The sequence below is a fragment of the Colias philodice genome, chromosome 7 (genome assembly GCF_061535455.1).
Source record: "Colias philodice isolate Cphi_HAF_F1 chromosome 7, ilColPhil1 Martin Lab GWU primary, whole genome shotgun sequence".
In the NCBI taxonomy this organism is placed as follows: Eukaryota; Metazoa; Arthropoda; class Insecta; order Lepidoptera; family Pieridae; genus Colias; species Colias philodice.
The window spans coordinates 292,846-317,184 of record NC_143092.1 but is presented as its reverse complement, the minus strand read 5'-3'; the positions used below and the strand labels follow the sequence as shown (position 1 = coordinate 317,184).

The following is a 24,339-nucleotide window of genomic DNA, read 5'->3' as shown; positions in this document are numbered from 1 at the left end:
TATTGTTAATATAAACAATGAAATTAATGCCTTCAATAAACATCAAAAATTAATTAAATTAAAACGATAATGTATCATAAGTTATAAAGGTAGTCTTATTGTTGAAATCTAACAGAATGAACTGTGACGCGAATGACGTGATCATTTGTTACACGATTTACGCTACACTAATTGATGCGTGTGGTGTTGCTCGCGTATAGAATTTTAACGTAGAATTTTATACGTTGACGTTATTTACTGTATTTCGTGCAAATGTGCTCTACTTTTTTTTAATTTACAAAATTTCTGCTTATTATGTTTTTATTATAACTATTAAGTAATGTTATCTGCAAAACAAAGATAGTCTGTTATTTTACAGTGAAGGATTTTATTCAGACATACGAACACAAGAACTAAAAGAAAATTAATAAGATAGTTTGATAATGTTTGATACACAGAAAAGTAAATTGAGATAGAAATAATGCCAATGCATTAAACAAAAAATAAATAATAAATCTAACATACCTACACGAAACATTGAAAATAATTTCCTCTTCTATATTTCTTTTAGTAAATACAATTAAACAAAATACAATTTACAATATAATTCCTGTAAGTGATAGCCACTAAATGGACATTAGGGGTTGCATCTCGATAAATTACATCGTCGGGAATCGAACCCACTCTATCACATTAGCGGAAAATTTGAGATACTTAACTTGGCCGCTTTGCGCTTGGTCTAAGTTACAAACTTACAAGTAAGTATGATTTGTGATTCAGTTTTTAAAGAGCGAACAATTAATTATTTTGTGTACGTATAATCTTTCATTTTACATAATAAAATATTGAATAGATAGTGGACATATTCAACTTTCTTTAAAATAATTTTTACTTTAAAACCAAATCTTCATTAATAAAGTAATTATTAGGTATACACTGTGCATTTTGCACGCCAAAGAATTACCTATTCCGGTGATGTCTTACATAATCTCTACAAAGTTAAATCTCTCTTTGAAACTTATTCATCCTATAAAAATGTTTATTAGGTAAAAGATTATTGTATTAGGCATACAATCTTCATGCAAGTTTATTGCACAAAGAACACCAGACACAGTAGGTACAGTTTATAACTTTATACACATTGCACATTCTATGGAGTTTCTTGCCGGCTCTTCTTCATAGATACTGCTTTCCGAATCGGTGGTAAATGTTAAAAAATGTAATGACGATTCAAAAGTGCTTCTCGAAGAAGTCTAATTGAATAAATAAATGTTTGAGTTTGAGTTTATTTTCTATAGCTAAAACGCTATCAGCTCATACCTTAAAGTTTCCAATTCTCAAATAGACACGTAATGTGAATTGTCCAGTTCTATCCAATTCACTCGTATTTCGGTGGGAGTGAATTGTTTATATTGTAGTCTAGTATATATATATATATATACATATATAGATGGCTTTATTTCATTTTATTTTGTAGAAGTTTATTTTATTCTTCTATATTCGTGATAAGGAAAAATTCTGTATGTACTTACTTTTACTTATTATTTCAAAAATTGCGAATTGGTTTTTTTACTAGACACTACAGGGGTAGGTATATTAATTATTAATTGCCATTTTTTACGGCTGTGCGATGTAATATGTATATGTATTGTATATTTTTATTTAAAAAAGAGCGTGTACGCCGAGCACACGTGTCAGAAGTAAAACTTCTTTGGCAAGATTCAAAGATACCATACTTACCTTCTTTGGCATTCAGAACTTTCACTTCAAAATCTACTACAACTATCAACTGTCGCAAATCTACCTTGAAATATCTCTTATTCGCAATTAAACCTATCAAATTGTATTCTAAAAAAAACAAACTATAGTACCTCAGTACAAGCTATTGCATTATATTTAATGATCGTGTAACCAACAGATAGATCTAAAGAAGTGCATACACTCACCGCGGGTGGCCCGTTAGTGCCACGTGACGTCATTACAACGTTGTGTTCGCTTGCGTGCGAATAAGCGAGGATTATGGTTGGAATTGTTAGTTTTTTGGGGCTCGTGTTGTTTTCTAATTTGTAACTAGTATGCGATTTAATGATTGTAATAGTTATCATATAAATGGGAGAGGTATATGTCGAAGATGCGTTATTATTCGTAAATTAGTTATTAACGAGAAAAAGGAAAATCGCTGAGTATGTTTTGATTATACAAGTGTAAGTATTTAGCAAAATTGATTAAATACCTTATATTTCAAAGTCGGTACTGGGTATAATATTTACTCAAGTAAAATCAACCTGGGAAACAATATCTACTTACATGACATATAAAAAATATTATTATGCTTTACACGATTTGAATGTAGGTACCTACATATTTAGAAATTTATCAAAAATAGTAAAATTACAAAATTAGTACCTCCACTAGTATAGCAGTTAAAATAATAAATTACCAAGCTCTTTCACCAATCCCAGCAGATAATGATTAAAATAAAACCGTGTATAATAATAATGTAACAAGTAATTACCGAGGTGCGCACGTGCCGCGGCCTCTGATCCCTTCCTAATAACGCGATAATGGCGCCCTCTATGATAGTCATGACGTGTAAAAAATACACCACAAAGATAGTGTGTAAACAAAATGAATTAATTTTATTAGTATGGTAGGTATTAGCTAGATTATTTCTAAACTGATAATAAAAATGTAAATGCTTTCATGTCTAAATCACAGTACAGTTTCAGATGAAATAAGCAATGAAAACCTGGCTGCAATGAAAAACTTCTTACCTGATTTGAGGCTTTAAGTAGTAAGAAAAGATTTGAGAATAAAGATTTTGGTCGTGGTTATTTCGGGGAGTAACCACGAGGCGAGGGTAGGTACAAGTAGTAACAGTCATGGGTACATGTTGAAACGCATTTTTTAAAGACGTACCTATTTCATATTGTGCCCTCTACCAGTAGATTTATGAAACGTGTTCTATTTCTTGGTGACTTTGCAGTGGAATCTACTTGCGAAATGTACAGAATTCGATATATTTACAAAATAAATTAGGCAGGTAAAAGTTAATCCAAAACACCATTCCAATATACAACCTACTTACTGATTTCTTATTAGTAATTTATACATCATCATTACATAGTATAAAACAAAGTCGCTTTTTCTGTCCCTATGTCTGCTTAAATCTTTAAAACTACGCAACGGATTTTGATGCGGTTTTTTGTATAAGGAAGCCACGGGCGGAAAGCTAGTGTTTCATAAAAGACGATTCCAAGACTTTATTTTGCAGTAGGTATCTCATATTTAAGTTTGTTTGATAGTGATTAATAATTATAAATGTCAGATAGTTAGGACATGACATCAATTTTAACGATGACAAACTTTAATATAATCAAATTATTTTTTTAACAAATTCAGTCATGTTTTATAATAAAATTACGCTTTTAGAGCGTTTAAAATACAATTTGTTTTGAACCATTACACACTAGCAAGAAAACAAACAATTAGAGATCTTATACTGCTACAAATAGGGGTTAAATTTGTGTGATTGTATTAAAAGTTGGGTTGTGGGGTGTTGTAATAAGAATTAATGGTGATGTACCAGCGACAAGTGCGGCGCAAATGTAGCGGTTTAAACAGACAAACATGTTTTATAATAATTTTATTATTGATAAGTATGCTGAATTTTTCCAGTTATGAAATACTAGCTTTCCACCCGCAGCTTCGCCCGCACAGTCAAAGAAAAACCCGCATAGTTCCCGTTCCCGTGGGATTTCCGAGATAAAACCTATCCTATTTCCCGGGATAAAAAGTAACCTATGCCCTTTCTCGGATATCAAAATATCTCTATACCAAATTTCATGCAAATTGGTTCAGTACCTAGTTAAGGCGTGATTAAGTAACAGACAGACAGACAGAGTTACTTTCGCATTTATAATATTAGTATGGATATACTACCACATATATTAATTTAATATTAAATCATAACAATAAAAATGGTCTGGAACCTAGAAATATTTAAGCAATCATATCTTGAAATAAGTAGATCATTACGTACACAAGTATATAATATGGATATTAGATAAGTAATACGTAGGTAGAGCACAAATGTAGAGATCAGTCACGCAGTTACCTAAGTCATCGTTAAAACAACCCGCTTCGCGTTTTAAGACAAACAAAACAAAATTAACACACATTACAAGACGTAATATATTCAGCAATGAGCTATTAAACAAGATAAAAACAACCATTAATAAAACGAAATTCACACATGAATTAGTAAGAAGCATCCCTTAGGATCGCTTAATAAAATTATAACTTATTCTATAATATAATAGATGATACAAATTCGGAGGGGGTGTGAGCGGGACGCATAGATTGTGTCTCGCTTTCGCAGATCGTTACAAGATTTGCGTGAACAAATACATTGTTTATGTGGGTTCGGTTATTGGTGTTTTATAGCGTTTGTAACATTTTGCTCAAGAATTTTATTAATCCTGTAATTCAGACATTTCAACAAGACTTGTAGAAGTGCTTCACTGGACAAAAATTACCTATAGGTATGGAAATTAGGTAGCTACCTACCTATAGGTATAGGCTATAAGTACGTACTACGTACCTACCACAGGTTCAAGATCAAGACGAATAATATGTAATTAGTGATTCTGCATACTATATATCAACTATAATTTACATTTTTTGTAGTAATAAGCTTCTCCGTCTGCTTTCCAATTTTCTGAATAAATCTTCGGGTAATAATTGATCTAAATCCATTCAGCAGTTTGAGCTTAGATACGGTCAAAAACGCTAGAAACCTATTTTAATAAACTTTTTAATTACTTCCTCAATAATTATAATATCATTATATTATCATTATTGGTACAATACAAAGCCAAAATTTCCTTAAATAATCTGAAAATCACGTGACAAATTTAATTTGAGCCCAATAGTTCTGATTTAACAAGCACCCAGCAACTACAATTTATAGTTATTTGTAAATAGATTAGCGAAGCAGTTAATCATCAGTAATCGAATGAGGGGAATCTGTGGTTTATTGAATTAAGGAAATTATGGGTAAAACAACACAATTGGAAATGAAAACAATAATAAGAAAATTACTGAATACCAAACCTACTTTGATAATTAATCTTTTCTAAAAAGAATCAGAAGGATCTGTGAGAAGGATGTCTTTTTTATAAGCGTGGAATCGATTTTGATAAAATTTTTATCTATAGGTAGGTATATTAAGAATAAATCTTAAAACTTTAATTCTATTCAAAATCCCAAAATAAACAACACAATGTTAGGGCACAGATAGTAACATAAGGCGTTTTAATAAGACCACCACTTGTACGGTTGTACCACTTGAAGCTACTTATTTGGGATTAGAGCCCTTCCCGATGTGTGCGCGAACAAACACACAACACGATGTGGTATCTTCAAACTAAATGGAAATATTTAAGCCTATCTTACTTGTGTAAAATTATATTACGAAGATTGTTAAATATGAATCGATTGTAAAATGGATGTTGCAAAAAGTCTACTAAGTTTTTATAGAATCTACTGAATCTTATAAAAACTTAGTAGACGGTGTCTTGTGTATTTTTTTTTATAGAAATCCAGTTTGTTTATGATAGAACATGAGGTAGGAAACCTACGAACTAATGAATGTATATAAAATGTGTTTTTATCGAAAATAAACCGCTTACCCATTGCGAACACACACGTACAAAAATCCTCCTACAACAAGAATAGACAAATCAAAATACCAAATGAACGATCCATAACTAGCCATACCTTACATACCACACGACCAGCTGCCGAGACCCCCGTTTTCCCTTACATAACCCACGACTAGAGGTCAGTATACTGGTCGCTAGGTGGCTATTAGGAAGGCACGCTAATTGCTAAATTCGCCCCCCCCCTCCCCCCGTCTGGGTCGCATTGTCCCCACTAATGAAATTGTACGCTATACAATTAGTAAAATTTTGGACGTAAATTGTGTTTTGTATTTAACCGACTTCAAAAAAAAGGAGGAGGTTACCAATTCGGCCGGTATGTTTTTTTTTTTTTTTTTTTATGTATGTACACCGATTACTCCGTGGTTTCTGAACCGATTTACGTGATTCTTTTTTGTTCGATGCGGGATGGTGTCGAATTGGTCCCATAAAAATTTTATTCGGATAGGCCCAGTAGTTTTTATTTTATGAGCATTTTTGTCTGTATTTGTAAATGTTGCAAGTGCAAGTTTGAAGTCGGTTGTTTTTAACGCAGTTATTGACTTGTTGCTTTTAAGTTTTATTGATTCGGCTTGTGTGTTATTATCGCGTTTTGGTGTTAGTGTGTATATTTTATACGTAGGTCTACTTATTGGTAGCCTACATACTTTTCCTTGCCTTATACATACCTACTTTAATTAATATTCTAATTTTAGATTTCGCGCTTGCCTTAAATAATTATTCTAGATTCAATAAAACATTCATCAAAATGTTATGTTAGTCTTTGCTACACAGTTATTAGGAGAAAATTCGTCCACCTAGATACCTGCATGAAACTAAATTTAAAGGTGATTCATAATGTCACAAGATTTTTGAAAATTGCCTATTTGAAATCATAAGAACTGACTACCCATTTCCTAGCTTCTCCCCATCAAGCTTTTCAAAAATAACAGCATTACCAAATCCACCTGTAATCTAACCACTCAATTACTTAGTTAACAATAAAACAAATAGGTAGTACAATAATGGCGGATCCCGGACAGCGCCTAATAACCGGGTGACGCGATTATCCGGCCAACTTCACTTTACCCGGATATCCGTAATGTAGTTATCGTGCTCAATACTGAATATTTCGTTAATTTTTATTTATTTATTACAATAGTAGCTGCTTAGATAATGTTTTAGTTACACAGTTGTTTTGTTCTGTGGCTTTGCGTGGTTTGAATAAAAAGTCTATTTTAGAAGATATGTAGGTTAAGTGTAATGTAGGTTCGTTTGCGTTCATAATTAATCAATTATTCTACTAAGTTCTAAGTAGATACCTACTGTCTGTAAACTGCATGGCAGATTCGAATGAATTTTCAGAGGTAGAGAAAATATCAAAGGAACTCGGGTATTTTTGGCCGGAAAATGTAACTGAACTTGAAAATTATAGGTTTATTAAAATTTCAACTGTGAAACGAAACCATAATATTGAACTATCTAAATTTTATTTTAATGAAAACCAGACTATTTGGTCCTTAATAAAAACTGCCTAAGTTTTATAAAAGAATAGGTACATACTTAGGAACCTACCTACCTACTTATTACTTAATAATTATCACAAGGATTTAATAAACAAAATTATACATAGGTATAGTAGATATTAATCTGATACAAACGAATATCATCGTTGGCCTATACGTCTATTAGGTACAGATGGTTTATGGTACTATGCCTGCGCAATGCTTTTGGTGTCCAAACAATCCAATGCGGGATCGACATACTTTTCCGCAGGTCGGACAGGGGAAATTAAACATAATCCAATAGAAGATTATAACTGGATGTGAATATTAATTAATTTACCCTGCAAATAGATTGTCTATTTATTTTAAACTAGCGGTCCGCCAAGGCTTCGCCCGTGGTACATATTTCGCAATAAAAGGTAGCCTATGTTCTTTCTCAGGGTCTAAAGATTGTCTGTGCCAAATTTCATCAAAATCGGTTAAAAGGTTTTAGCGGGAAAGCGTAACAGACAGACATACAGAGTTACTTTCGCATTTATAATATTAGTAGGGACAGTAGACGCTATAAGTTTTACAGGGAAACAAACAGACCCGTAGGTACATTGAATAAACGTTATTACCCGTTGCGTTGGGATCGATCGCCCGGCGCCCGCACGGATATCGCATTATCCGGCAGCTCAGGATACCCGGGTTAGCATTTCCTATGCCTATTAGCTTGCATATTCATAAAGTGAAGTTAAATGTATATTATAGGTATTTGGATTTGTTAATAGCTTATTAGAAGGTTGCTTTCCCTGCGGATTTTTGGGTAATAATGTAATATTTTGTTTGGTATAAGTTTTATCTTGGTATTAGGTAGATCGGTACCTACCTACGTTTTGGTAAAATCTTATAAGAATTAATTTTTCTTCATTATGCCTAGGTAGATAATGACCGACTTTTATTTACCTATCTAGATGATTTGTTTGGTGAATGACTAATCATAATTTCATTTAAATAAAACACCTTAAAATAGCTATTTAGTATTCGCTATCTATTTCATAGGTACTTAATTGTCCTTATAATTTAGACATTATTTGATGCCATAAATAAATATTATCCTTTAATTATATAAATGGAATTGAACAAAAACACTTCGTTATACCGATCCCTGACCGCTACGAACAATAATTGGTAACTCATTTATCAAGGCAACCTTATTGATTATATCATTCAGAAAATTAATTAAAACGAAATATAATTCACGAGTCCACAAGGAAAACTCGTATTTTCTATTTAATTAAGTCATGCAATTAATCCTGTGCGAGCAAAATAATTCTCAAACGTTCACATGTCGAGTGAAAACGAAACGGCATGAAAAGACAAAATCTCAAGACAAACCGGCAGCCATGCCACCGGGAAAGGCGGAGCTAATCATATCACACAACCGAATATAAAAGTCGCAACTACACGCTCGTCTTACGCAAAAATGCACTTTATGCAAATCTCGTAAGATGGAATGTTGAGTGGCTGAATGTGGTCTTAGTTCTTTCTGGCGCGGACAGGTAGTACAAAAGTGGCCAATCAGCGCGCGGTCGCCATAGCTACGGCCTGTTTCATATTTGCTCGCTAGATGGCGTTGGTTGTCTTAACGAATTGATTATTTGTGTATGGCAAAATTTGTGAAGGCATCTTGATCGGATTTTAAACATTTTGCACTATAAAAAATTAAAAATTATTATGAAAAATGTAAAATTATGAAAAAAGCGCACTGAAACCCCTGTAGTAATTTGCTGAATATGTATTTTCCAGCTGGTTAAAAATAAATATTAGGAAAAAAGAGAATATACCTAATCTAGATACAAATTCTTTATACCTAATCGTTTCGAATCCTGTTTTTTTATTAAATTATGTTTGTATACCTACTTGTATGTTTATTAATATTTAATAGTCAGTACATAGAGATGTTCGTACAATAAATTAAAAATAACTCTTACTGAAGTGTAATTTAAAATAAAGAGTGAATACTTAGACTATTTTCTACATTATCTCCAGGTAAATCATACATAGATAGTAGAATACACCTACTAGGTATCTATGAAACTGAGAAGAAACCCCCATCGTCTACATATTAACAAGCAAAATTTAATTAATACCGGATACGTTTCATGCTTTATATACGAATTGAATTGCACAATAATTCATTTATTGCAGCGTCTCCCGGATCGGGGAAACCTAATCTCTAGTCCGCTATTATGCCGAATTCACCCCAGTGCTGCCATCTTAAACTTCAAGTCTCCCTACATACGAGCCATTTTTGAACGTTCTCAAATAATTTCCCACCAAATTGAGAGGCAATACACTCTATGCGGTTAGGTTAAAGTTTATTTTCTAATGGATTTCGCGAGGGTGGCTCGTTAGGGGTGAGGGTCGAAGGGGAGGAGGGGGGGTTATGTTTTCCCCGCTTCCGAGGGAAAGCGACACTTGAGCCCCGTTGTGTGGAGCCGCAAACGGAAAAATTATTAATAATAATCACAGTTTTAGTGGTCTGTAATTATAACGTATGTACCTAGCGAGTTACTGTTTGAGTTTTGCAAAACCGTTGTTTATTGTTAACTGTATAATTTAATTTTCATGTACAAAGCACGAATGTAGGGTTATGTTTTAGTAAGCCAAGTAGGTATTTCAACTTTGCGCTGTTTGCCAATTATTTTCAAAGTGTTGTTTGTTGATGAAATATATCAAATATTCCTTAAAATTTAAGTTAAATTTAAAGCACTTCAAGGTTTTAACTAGGTATGTACTATAGAGATCTGGTGAGGCTTGACTGGCTTGACTTGTGTGGCCAGATTACCTTTAGGGTAAACAAAAATATTCAGAATAAAATTTTTTTATTAGTGTAGGCAGGTATTTATGATGAACTGTAAAGCGCGAACAAAAATAATTTGAAGCTTAATTTTACATTGCGTATGGATTTAACTAACTCAAACATATCAAAATTTTTCGAAAAATTTGAACTTTTCCTCCATAAATTAACCGCAAACAAAAATAAAAATATCATATTGGCTGGAGACTTTAATATTGACATAATGAAAGAAAATCAGTCTTCAAAATGGTTTAAAAACTTACTTAAAAATTTCAACATTAATATAATTATTAATCAACCCACTCGTAAACTGGCATGTCTAGATATAATAGCAACAAATATACCGCGAGTAGAAGGTAAGGTACTGAAAGTATTTCTCTCAGATCATGAAACATGTCAACTAGTAAATCTTCCAAAGCAAGCTAGCCCTAAACCATCGTATTGGTTCGTAACACGAAGAGATTATTGCCAGGAGAATATAAGGAAATTTGACATGCATTTAAATTCTATTTATTGGACCGATGTTTTAAATGAAGTAAATGCTAACGTAGCTTTCAAAATATTTCATGAGTTTTTCTGCCTACTGTATAATTTATGTTTCCCTTTGTACAGAAAAAAGATATCGAATACTCTCAGTCACATGAAATGGATATCAAAAGGCATTAGAATAGCATGTGCAAGGAAAAGACAACTAAGATTTATTCATTATAAATCAAAGTCTTTTCAAAAAAAGTTAGAATTTCAAAAATACAATAAGATACTCCGATCTTGTATAGACTGCTCAAAAAGAATAATAAATAATAGATTAATATTAAATTCCAAAAACAAAACAAAAGCTACATGGGACTTGATAAAGAACAGAGGGACGCATAATATGTCTGATAGCAACTGTATTGACCTAATCTCACACAATGACGTTGATATAACAGATCCATTAGAAATTGCTATGACATTTAATAATTTCTTTACTAATTTGACATATAATAATTCAAGTAAAATAACTAATTCCATTCATCAATCAAGTAATTACAAATATAAAATAAATTCAATAAATAGCAGCATATTTCTCTCACCATGCACAGAGCAAGAGATTATTAAAATCATAAATTCTCTTAGGAATACAAAGGCTGTAGGTTATGACTCAATAGATACAAGCATACTTAAAGAATGTAAACACAGCATTTCTTATGTATTGGCTAATTTAATTAATAAATCATTCTCGCAAGGCGTCTTCCCTGAAAACCTGAAGGTATCTATTGTTAAGCCATTCTACAAAAAAGGCAGCAAAACGGATATAAAAAATTACCGCCCGATTACACTTATATCCATTTTTTCAAAAATTCTGGAAAAAGCTATGAGTGCCAGACTCATAAATTTTTTAAACAAATATAATATAATTAAAAAAGAACAAACAGGGTTTCAAGCAAATAAATCTACTGCATTGGCTACGTTCTATTTAATTGAGGAAGTAACGAGATGCATTAATAATAAAATTCCTGTTGCATCAATCTTCTTTGACATGTCAAAAGCTTTTGACTTTGTGGACCACAAACTACTTATATATAAATGTGAGAAGTATGGCATTAGAGGTCCTGCTCTTGAATGGATTCATGATTATTTGTTTCATAGACAACAGAGTGTTGAAATAAATAAAATAAATACCAAGCTAGAGTTCACTACATACAAGTCCCCCTATTTACCTAATAGTTTCGGTGTGCCACAGGGCAGCATATTGGGGCCTTTATTATTTTTAATGTACATAAATGACCTACCTGACATTATGGACCAGAAGTGTATATTGTTTGCAGATGACATTTCAATAATTTATTCTGACGATCACAAAGAGATAAATTATAACATGACAATTAATAAAAATTTAGAATTAGTATTGACATGGTTTAATGATAATAATCTATCGGCTAATATAACTAAAACAAAATTTAATTAATCGACATACACCTCTTAATGTAACGGACAAATTCCATACTATCGAACAAACACATTACATAAAGTTCCTAGGGTTAAATGTAGATCAAAATTGCAACTGGAAAGCACATTGTGACATGATTACCGGAAAAATAAATAAGTTCGTCTACGCATTAAGAAGACTACGAAAAACAGTGTCCTTTAATGCTGCGCTTACCGCATATTACGGATACGTTACATCTGTGATACGGTATGGAATTATATTCTGGGGCAACTCGACGGACGTGACAAATGTATTCTTGGCACAGAAGAGGTGCATAAGGGCTATGTGCAATATTGGTCCCTTAGAATCTTGTCGACCATTATTCAAAAAGCACCATCTTTTAACACTCACGGGATTATACGTTTTGGAAATTTGTATATTTGTCAAAAAACATAGTGAACTTTTTAAAAGCATGAAAGACCACTCTATACTGGGACTAAGAGATCCCACACGTTTAATGATGCCTAACTGCCGTTCAGCACTCTACCAAAAGAATGCAAGTGTAATGTGTGTAAAGATTTTTAACCATATACCAAAACATATAAGGGAACTACCAAAAAATTTAATGCACAAAAAATTAAAAGCGTGGCTTATTAATCACTGTTTATATTCCTTAAACGAATTTTTTAGATTATAATTACCGAAACAATAAAAATGTTAACCTAGCTTGACAAAATTGACGTAAGAAATCAATTATAATGTAATAGAATGGAATAATCAAATTGTCAAATTGCTATATTATAATTTATAATGTAAAATGAACTAATGTAAATAATATATTGCTTAAATAATAACTCACGTGAATTAGTTTAGATTATAAAATTTAAATATTTGTATGCCAATTGTTGGCGAATTGTGCGGACGTGAAATTTATTATAACTTTGCTTTGTAACCACAATTCATACAAATAAATCATTTCATTTCATTTCATTTCATTTAATTACTTTGTAAATCCAAATATTGCATACCTACGAACTTAATAGGTATAAAACATCTAGAAAATGCCGTTCAAGAAACTACCTCAATCACCCAATAATAATTTCAACACAAATTAAAAAGATTCCCCACATAAAGCAGCCATTCACGGACGAATTAAAATATCGGTAAACATAAAAGTTCCGGATTTCGTCCAAGGGGCACTGCCGAGGGGACCCTTGTCAATTAATCCGCCATTTATTAATTAATAATGCTGACGTGGAGCTATTCGACATAATTAATGTCAATAAAACCCGTCAATCGGACTACAATAGATGAAATGAAAAAATTGCGTAACGTTCCGCGAATCTTAAAGTATCATGTTGCGTCTATTGGGCTCGAATTCGATCCTTTTAGTTTACGTAGCTACCTGGAGATGGAATTTTTTTAAGAAATAATTGCGTAGAAATTAGTGATGCAAATATATTGAGAATTTATTTATTAGTCGATACCGTCTTCATGTGCGGTATTGTAGAGCTTTCAAAGTCTAGGCTAATTTGATTGTAGAGCATTATTTATTGAGTAATTACTGTTGTTTTGTACGTTACAATGATTATTGATAAATATAAGACCTTAAAACAAATAATATCTTCATATACATTTTATCTTCATAGATGTTCAGGTTATGAGATGAAATCACCCACCAGATCATAATTCACACAACCTATCAAAAACTATTCTTAGGTACAACAAATTAAATACAAATTCTTCCTATCGTAATGTTATTAAATAAATAGGTCTTCTTTGCTTTTGGTTAAGCTTAACCAAAACCAAGGAAGACAAATTCTCAACTTCCTTTTAACTTATAAAAAATCCCCAACATTATGACTGCTGTATATTCTATAGCAAGATCGTTTATAGCAAAATCGTTGTTGCCGCAACACAAAACAGTGTCACATTACAATCGACGCCAATTGACGTAACAGGATCAGCGGAGACGCGCCCAATCCAATTATTGGAGTCTTGGAGCAATCGCTTTTTGTGACTCAATTAGTCCTTTTGTCGAGCGTTTAGAGCTGGCCTTATCTTGTGAATATGCCGTGTTTTGAGGATAGGTATATAAGGATGAATGGTGTGATGAATGGAAAGAATATCTACGTACATTCTACAATTATAGATTAAAAGAAATAAGCATTAAACAATGTAGCAAAGAAGAAAGTCTAGATTGTGTAAATTACCTAAACAATTTCAGCACTGCAAAAAACAGCGTCAATTGTTTATCCAAAGTTATAAGTAAGGTAGGTATTTTTATAAGAACTTATACTTAGTATGTAAATTAAAAAAGTTGCTCACAATATAACTCCCAAGCTTAAACAACTTTCTCCTTATAGCACTGGCTACACAAATAGTGGTTATCGTAAGTATTTGCGGCTGTTCTAATGTAAAATTATTATGCATAACTTTTTCTAGATGACTTTAAGAACATGCAGCGGTATTTGTCTTTCTTATTACCAACGTAATAAAATTAAATATGGAAATTAATGAAAATATGGATAGCACCACAATTGTTTTGTTTTTTTTTTTGTCTTCAGGCATAAAAACGTTTGATATATTCTCAACATTATACCACAATAGCCTTTTCAAGAGATTCACTTACTTGTATCCTGTCCTCCGGCAGGTCAGTTTTGAGGGAGAGCATCTCGCGCGCGTACACGTCGGGGTAGTGAGCGTCCTTGAAGGCTTTCTCTAGCTCGTCCAGTTGGTACGAGGTGAAGATCGTCCGACTGTAACCAGAATACCGTTAGACCTGGATTGGCACTTGTTAATGTTTGCATGGTACAGAATGGTTTAGACCTGGATCGGCACTTTTTAACGAGGAATGGTTTAGTGGTTTGTTTGGCGATAAATCATCAAAACTGCTTAACGGATTTAGAAAAAATTTCACTACCTAGTGGTCTAATTAGAGACTAATAGAATTCGCTTTGCAATCAATTATCATACAATTTTTAAATTGTATGCTGACTTTAAGCTTTATTGAATAACTTTTCCAGAAAGCGTTTAGGAAAATCTTAACAGTTAACAAACATTGTGTATCAATGAGGACTTATTTAAAAATGTACTCACTCTTCTGCTAAATAATTATTACATAATAATTTTATTTTCAGTTAAGTCTATCTAAATACAGTTAATCCAGTTTAATTTAATATCGTCGCCTCGAAGGACTCCGACGAAGCGATCGTGAATTACATCATTATTAATTTTAGAAGTAAATAGTTACCTATGTCTCCTTTTTTTCTTCTTTTTCTTGCCATTGTAGCCCGTGAGACCGTCTACTGTGAAGTCTTTTGCAGCTTCGATTGATGATACACCTGCGAGAAATAGTCCAATTTATACTTCAATACTATCTGCTATACCATACATTATTCATTAAATATTCAATTATCAGGGTTGATTTTTAGTTAAAATTTACGTAGGTATCATAGGTAATTAGGTATTCTAGGTATCCATTTTTTCCAACATTCATTCTTATACAGAATAAAAACAATTATAGAAATATAAAAAATAAAATATTGAAAAATTAAATAATGTCTTGGAGGCATAATGTCTTGTCATGAATATGAGCTTTACATATTTTATGTTCTTTCAAAGTTGTAATTGTGAAACCAAAAGGAGCTAATAGTTCAAATAAAATTGTTCCTCAACAATCTGTCTTCTTTATTTCTCAAAACGTCCATCACCATAACTTTCAAACTATAAAATCGTCAACACCACGGTTATGATACCGTCCCCGAACTAGTCACATAATTACAGAATGTGATTGCCAAATGAATTAGTAAACAGGCGACATGGGTTAATAGAATGTGTCCCCGAGCACCAGCCCAGGACATGCCCTGGGGAAACCTCGTAATTGAATTTGCACCAATGAATACGACAATGAATTATTAAATTTACTACCCTCGATAGTACCGCCGTGTTGCACGTACACTGCGCGTTTAGTAGAGCAAAAAGTTGGAATAGAGTAGGAACAAGCAATGTATAGATGATTGGAGTCAGTGATATATGTGGTGTGTGACGAATCGCAATGGATGTTTGTTAAAGGGTAACATGTTGTGAGGTCAAGCCACGTGTGAGGGATAGTGTAATGTTCCGTTTGTTTTGTTTGTTTTATTCCGCTACTGTCAGTTGATAAAAGTGTGAAATCGGTTTTAAATGGACATTGGTAATTTAATTTTTAAAATTTATTGAATTTTTTCGCATTGACATTTAAATTATAAATAATAATGTATGCTATTTTAGTTGGTATTTAAAACGTTTTTTTTCTTAGTTTGTTCGCTACTTAGGTAGGAACGTCTTCTTAGAACTACGAGCGAAGATAACTTGAAGTTAAGTTTAAAATTCTATTTAACTTACCGGAGCACTCTGTACTTGTAAAGCTAGAATACCGTTTAAATTCCATTATAGGTAAGTATAACTTAACTTAACTTAACATTTAAGTTAGGAGTATGCGATGGTCCCAATACTGCTTCCGTTTCCTTCTTTTTTATAATATTTTAATTTAAAAAAACATATATATATGGGTATTTATAATGCTAAGAAATACGCTGTTTAACTCTCCATTTTATTTTATATTCGTATCATCAAATATTAATCAATAATTGTCTATTAAAACAATTTTATCAATTCTAGATACGATAAATTGTGTGATAGGTAATGTAAGTCTGAACTTGAGTAATTCTTGCCCTAATGTTTTTCAGCAAACTTCGATAGAGGATTATTATCTTTCGAGACATATTTATATTCTTATGTCTGCGTTGTTTACATGTTTGTACAAAATAATACCTAAGATAAAATTGACGCATGTTTTTAAAAATGTGTAAACTTATCTAACATTTCTGAACCACTCATTCAAACATTGTCACCAGAGCTATCGAATACCTACGAACATCTCCCCTTTTAAATTGGAAATCAATACAAGAAACTTACGCACATAACGAGCTAAGCGGGGATCATAAGTCGGTTACGGTAAGATCATTACAGATCTCAATGTATGCGTCACCACGAACACATGCACCACACAAAAAACAACTTTATTACACCGTGATAAGGGTAAATTTTCAACAGCGGAGAGCTTAAGGGAGGGGTCCAAAAGCTTAAGAGCGACTGCCACTTTACACTGTTGCACATAATAACAAACAAGACCTTTATTCGAGCCGCATAATTATTTGGTAATTGCTCCTTCTTGATAATCGACTGGATCGTTTTTATTTTGCCCATTTTTTTTAATCGAAAGCTCGATGTTTTGGTTCAAAATTAAGATTTAGTTTGATACAAAAATTTGGTTATAAGCTATTGCATAGCTTTTATCTCAGACTTTGAGCGCGGCGACCGTAATGTAAAAATTCCGTAACGAAAAAACCTAACACCCCCCACTCCAACCGGCACAGCGATGCGATGCTATGCAATAGCTTTACCGCGGCAGTCCTCGAGTGCCACACGTATTTTTTTATTTTATATGTAGGTACAGATGATTATTTAACATGTTTTAATAATTTTTGAATTTAATAATATTCAAAGTTCAAGAAGTTTCAAATTCAATTTCAATCGAAGAGACTCTAGGTACATGCACTCTACCCATAATATGATGAACATGAGACAATCATGAGATATTCTTTGTAGGTTAATATTACTTATGATAAGTTATAATTTAATATCTATAGTTCAATACACTCTCTCATTACTTTAATAATTAGCATATTGCTATTGCTTGTTATATGTTACAAAACGAGAATACTATGAGACTTGATTCTATCAAATTTAATTATGAAATGTCCATCGTCTTCATATTTTATAGCCAATCTAGTAGAAATTGAAGTTTTACTGATAATATGGAAATAAATTTATGTTCCAAGAGCTTACCGATACTTCATTAAACCCCCTGATTCCTACAACCCAATTTCTACCTTCTAATCCAAACTAAAATACTCCCAATTCTATTTAACATACCATAAAGCATTCACGATACATCGCTGACACCAATATCGAAATTTGATAAAAGTATTTGAAAGCTTGAGTGTGCGATATTGGGCCAATCGTTGCCAATTCCCCGCAATATTCGGCAATCGTCGGCAATCTTCGGAACGATTAGATTTATTTGCGAGACACGTTACACGTACTTCTGATGAGATCGGATTAGGTTAGCGATGAGCGAAAATGGAGCTTCATTTTAAACGCACGTGACATTTGCTGGATTGATATTCAACTGACTTGTTATTAAGCTAACATTATGAGCCTGAGATTTTAAATAATTGGGCACATGTAAAAAGATTAAAAGTAGGTGGTTTACTTTTTTTTGTGCAATTATTGGTTAGTTTATTCAGTATCCTGAGAAGAAACTACTGTTCTTCTTCTTTCTGATTGGATTATTATCACTAAAACATATTCTATTGGTATAAAAATCTCTCTTTTAACAGTTTCATAATGAAAATCACCAACCATTTTATGAAACATCCCCTACCTATCAACAAATCAAACGTACCCAAAACAAAAAGCAACAAAAGTTCCCACGACATTCGAAACTTATGTTTTGGTTTTACAATTTGACACGTTCCTAATGAAGACACTTGAACGCAAATAACGTTGCAAAAAGAAAACCATTGCAAGAGGAAAAGGGGATAATTTCATGTTTTAAAACATTTCGAGTGGACTCACAACATTATAATGAAGAAGTGCTTGTCTGTTGATGACTAAATAAGTATTTGGAAGAAAGCGACACCAACCCCTGTCGGCTGTCACCTTGTTTTCGTTTATTTGCTAAGTTCCTCATAGTCCCTGCTGGAATAATGCTTTTGATGATTGCCAAATGTTTTTGCTTGAATAGTCTCTGGCAAAACACATGTTGATATGTCTTGATTCAATAGTTAACTGCTACTTCTATAAATAACAACAGTTCATCGAATGAAATTAAAAACAATCAATAAAGTTAAGGATAATATTGCATGCCCTCTCTTATAAATGGAAAGGATGATCTATAAGATCTTTAAGACATTATCCAGATTCAAATTGATTATAATTATCTATTGCATTCGTTTGATATTCATATAAACATATAATAAAAAGTGTTTCAAATCCCAAACTAAATTCTGAGTTAAAGTTATCTTCAACCCAACTATCTATAAATGTACAAGACATTATAACATCTTCAAATCTTCGTCTATGTGAAAAGCTACGCAATTCGGCGATTCTGTGAGACATAAAAAATGACATTAAATTTCAATTGCAAGCGCTTTCAAGAGCGCATACAATTAGTGGCGAGAGGAAGAAATTGGCAATTTCCACGCAGAAGCCAATTTCGCACCCACATTCCTGTTATTTGATTTGCCTTCGAATACAGCTATACTCAACGTGAAGCTTTTTATACGCAATATTGCTTTTAAATGTGAAGATTTGGATACGGAATTTTCTTTAGATGTACGCTAATTTAAAAAAAAATGAGAAGTTAATTTTGTAACAGACAACATTATTTTTAATGTTATTGAGTGTGTTAGTTAAGTAGTGTGTTTTTATGTTATTAGTACCTAAGACACCGATGTAGAGTTTAGTTTTCATTTAAAATAAGTACTTAAAAAGAGGTTATACCCATGTCTTATTATTTTTATAAACTAATTACCACTTATGTTAGTTGTAATTTCAATCCAATTATATCTATTTATAAACAAACCTTTATCTAAACCTTCCCTGAACCAATAAGTAATAATGAGTGTTGTGATCTTTTAAAATAAACAAATACATAAAATAAACTCAAAAGAAATGAAAGTAGAATAAAATTATTACCTGAGTAGAATTGTCGGACAGCTACACATACATGAAACAAATAAAAATAAGAATTAAAAAAATAAATAACGATTTGTTTCCACCGTGACAAACGTGAAGATTACGATCAAGATTTCATACGAAGGTCGTTTTATGAAATACGGCAAAATAAAGACGTCCTCAAAATCAAAGTACTTAAGTAAATATAAGCTTACTCCGAGATATCAAAACCTTTAGAAAGATATCGCGTTTCGTTCACACGCAGGGCGTTAAGAAAACCGAGCAAAACGACTTGTATAGACCCTGGTTTTGTCTGATATTGTGATCTCGGGCCTTTGTCCGCTCGGACCGAGCTTTCAAATTACAACCGAATTTACGACGCGAATATACAGGTTCATTTAATAACTTGTGATTGGATTTATATGGAATTGAAAGTACAAAGTAATGTTATAATAGATTTTACGCTAAATTGAGGTTTTAAATAAAATTTAATTTAATGTGCCATACAACCGAATACCATCTGAGATCTTATCCAATTTGAGAGTTACATGCTTGATTATTATTTGACTCGTTATTAGACCTTGTATTATTTCTATAAACAGTCAAGTATCTACACGAAGCATAGTTACTTGCATGGTTGCTATAAGTTAGACGTAGACTTGATGATACGCCAAGTCGTAATCTATGTAATATATTGCAAATTTTCAACTAAATCCGTGAAGTTATTTGACAACAAACATCTAATTGACAAATAAACGTATGCCTTAGTTATAATATGCATTTGACCTACGTGTTAAACGCTGTTTTTCACATATGTATTTACTTTATAATAAAGCCACATAAAACAACGACTTAACGAAGTATTACTTAAGTACTTATTACAATATCGATTAGACAATTTGCGGCATATTTACCTCGCTAATGACTTATTGTTTCACAAAACAAACGTCAATTAAACGTCTTTATTATAAAATTACAATATAACTCAATTATGACGTCACGCGTGTAATTATACATTGTGTTGAACACATGTTTTGTCTTCGACATGGTTTCGAAAGCTCTATTGCTTATAACAGTAACTATGTGTTTAACTGTCAATATTAAACTAACTAGACGGCTGGGCTTTGTTCTCTTACTGCAATATCATTAATAGGATAATAATACGTAGGTATGCTATTAGGTATGATTTGCCTTAGAACTTTTAAGGTTAAGTTTAGTTCACTATTAGCTTGAGCGAAAGCTCAGAGAAGAAATAGTTATATTTATTTTCATACTAGCAATGCCCTGCGGTTTCACCCGCATAGATAGCGATATCGTGACAGTGAAAAGCCTACTATAGGTCGGACTATAGGTTTAATTTTTAATCACATGAAAATCACCTTCACCCCGTCCCGCACTACGCCTGCTCATTATACCTACTATTTTCTGTAGATTGACACTTTTAAAAATTCGTTATATCTTTTGAATGGAATATCCAATTTTTTTTATTTAAAAAGTATTTTGCTGGTATTGAAACAGTCTATATAATAAAACATCATTTAATGGGATAAGGATTAATATATGTGTATGGATAACATGGTTTGATTACTGTCGGCACTTCTATTTACTTTGAAAAAGTAAAAAAGTTGTTGTAGTAACATAACTACTGAAGATGGACATATGGTATCGCGGACTTTCTTGTAGATATTGATCCATTCTATAATACCGTAGAACATTTTTTTGTTCTATCTTCAATAGATTCCGCAGCGCACGCGATGACAGCATTTTTATTAAGGAATTTTTTACACCTTGGGTTACATTATTGCATTTTTGGTAAGGATCTCTAATTTTTTTGAAAATGCAATATAGCCTATGTTGCTCAGTGAAGATGCAGCTTTTTAATGGTGAAAGAATTTTTGAAATCGGTCCAGTAGTTTATGCGTGAAAACCATACATACATACATACATACATACATACTTACATAATTACAAACTTTTCCTCTTTATAATATTAGTATAGATGAAAACCAATCTATAAGAATACATTATTGATGCACTTTTTGCTTAAACATTTTAAAACTGATTCTATTTAGTTATAATTTTTTCCATCACTTCCCCTTTAAATTAACTAACCTTATTAAATATTGAATTTTTAGGATTCAAGCCCGTTGTACCCATACCTAATTACAACTTTTAATTTATTTCATTACTAGCTTTCCGCCCGAGGCTTCGCCCGCGTTTTCAGAGAAAAACCCGCATAGTTCCCGTTTCCGTGGGATTTCCGGGATAATACCTATCCTATGTGTTAATCCAAGTTAGTAGTTAATAGGTAATATGTGTGCTAAATTTCATTGTAATCGGTTCAGTAGTATTTGCGTGAAAGAGTAACAAATACACACACATCCTCACTAACTTTCGCATTTATAATATTAGTAGGATAGGATATTTAAGTCCACAGGGATATAAACAGTTGTTCCCAATTTCAATTTCCTATGACTTAAGCTTGTATGTTTGTAACACCTCATCACTTCACATGTTCCCGCGGGACGAGCTCCCTGTGGGCTTGTAATGTTAAATGATTGTAGACCCTTATTTGTTAACTAATGGATGAGGTGTATGTTTCTTTTATAAGTAGTATATTGAAAAACTATGTCTTGTATTCATTGAATACGTTCTCTTTATACTATGTAGTATATATACGTACATTGTACAAAGTATAGGAAGGTACGTGGCAATAAGTAATCTTTTCCTCTTTCTTACTTTAGATTTTAATTAAAATTTAATATCATGAACTGTCAAGACAATTGAATTTCACATTTTAAACACCAACCAAGTCATTAAAATCGATCATAACAGTCGGTCTGGTCCGGTGTCCCAAACCACTGCCAAACCTGTACTTTATTCGTGAATTGGGTGCAAAATATTTGACAGTCACCCCTCCCCCTCCCCTGTCCCCTCGCACCCCTCACCCTCACCCCCCCGCTAAGAAAGCTATAATGTTATTACCAGGCCATTATATTTTCGCGCTCGGCTGCGCTCGTTCGCCTAATATCCCCCTCTTGTTTATTGTACACTTTTCTAAATTAGATTTTGTTAAGATTTTGTATTTTTTTTCTCCTTTAAGTTTCTTATTTTTATGTGCGGATTATATTTTGTGATTGTAAGTGAAAATGAAGCTATGGTTGACAAACGCTAGCCTCCTAAGATGAAAATTGATTAAGATTTATAGTCAGACAAGACCTCCCGCTCATTCAAATTAGTAATACACGTAATTAGTTTGTAGGTAGATGAAACTATAATTTTATAACATAAAGTAGGTACCTATAGTGTACCTATGTATCAATAACAAGCATTTGTTTGCACTTCGAGATGATACATCATAATAGGTAACAACAAAGCATATGTGAAGAATATATTATAAGACACTTAAAAATACTACTCTATAACAACCTAATACACTTTTTTATGAAATCTCTACAAATTGTAGAAACATATGTTAATACAATATTCGTGTATTTGTATTTAATATGTTTGTATACCTACTTCTCTCTTGTAAAAGCCTATTTATTTTACGTAAAATATTTTCATCTCATATCATCATTTATAAAGCCTTCGCGAATCTAAACATTCGAGAAATATTTATTTAACTGATCTAAGCATGATGTAGAGCCACAGTAGAGCTCGCATTAAGTAAGAAAACCAAACCAAAAAAACCTGTAAATCACGTAAATCTAACATTCTTATCATTAGGCAAGTTGATAATTTCCGACGCGAGAATAATTGCCAACTAATTAACGTCGGTTCTGTCAAAAGCCCTTTGTACGCGCCGCTCTACGAGTGCCAATTAAAATTTTACATCAGCCACCCTCGCTACACTGGCCACTGTTGAAATAAATCTATATTTGCGGAAATCATACGTCGCTATAGTGGATAATGAGGTTTGGGAATGGAGGTTTTATAATTATTAGATTTAATAAATATTCTTTGGGTTTTTGTAACAGCGCCATCTAGTTGTGGAGTGAGGAAAGTTTGCATGGGAGGCTGAAGCATTGTCTTTGCAGGTATACAGTTATACATAGCGTATATGAACACCTAGACACTGGAAAAACGCTGTTCGTCGTGTATGCACATTTTTCAGTAGTGATCAAACTAACACATTCTAGTACAAAAGTTGGTATCGCTAACTGCAGTAGTCTATTTCTATACGGTCTACTAATATTATAGATATAGAGGAAATATTCTGGGTATTTGTATTTAATATGTTTGTAATGTTTTCAAACGTAACCTATTGGACCGATTTCAAAAGCTCTTTATTTTGTAGAGCTAGCAATGTAACAAACCTTGTCCCAAAAATGCTATCATTAAATTTAAATTTAAATTTTTTTATTTGGAAGAAATCTGGTTGTAGTTTAAACGTTTACTGACCAATTCTCTGGTATAGAAAGGTAATCACATGTATGATACAGTCTACAGATGACCAATTCATATGCGTCTCACGTCAGACAGTGTCTCTACATAGCACTTATATTTTATAACTAGCGGTCCGCCCCGGCTTCGCCCGTGGTACATATTTACGTTTTCTCTACATAAGAACCATCCTCGTACTTCAAGGAATATAATAGAAAAGAATTATCG

The 24,339-nt window shown here is 32.6% G+C and overlaps 1 protein-coding gene across 3 annotated transcripts in view; it reads right to left on the bottom strand.

The window, feature by feature from the left end:
- Vsx2 (Visual system homeobox 2) overlaps positions 1-24,339 on the bottom strand; it is a 104,119-nt gene that overhangs the window by 31,722 nt on the left and 48,058 nt on the right. For all 3 annotated transcript variants that reach the window (XM_089697045.1, XM_089697043.1, XM_089697044.1), the window contains exons 3-5: positions 19,747-19,767; positions 15,194-15,284; positions 14,573-14,699 (exon numbers count right to left, since the gene is read on the bottom strand). In XM_089697045.1, coding sequence (XP_089553171.1) covers positions 14,573-14,699; positions 15,194-15,284; positions 19,747-19,767 — 239 coding nt within the window. The remainder of the gene's footprint in view (positions 1-14,572; positions 14,700-15,193; positions 15,285-19,746; positions 19,768-24,339) is intronic.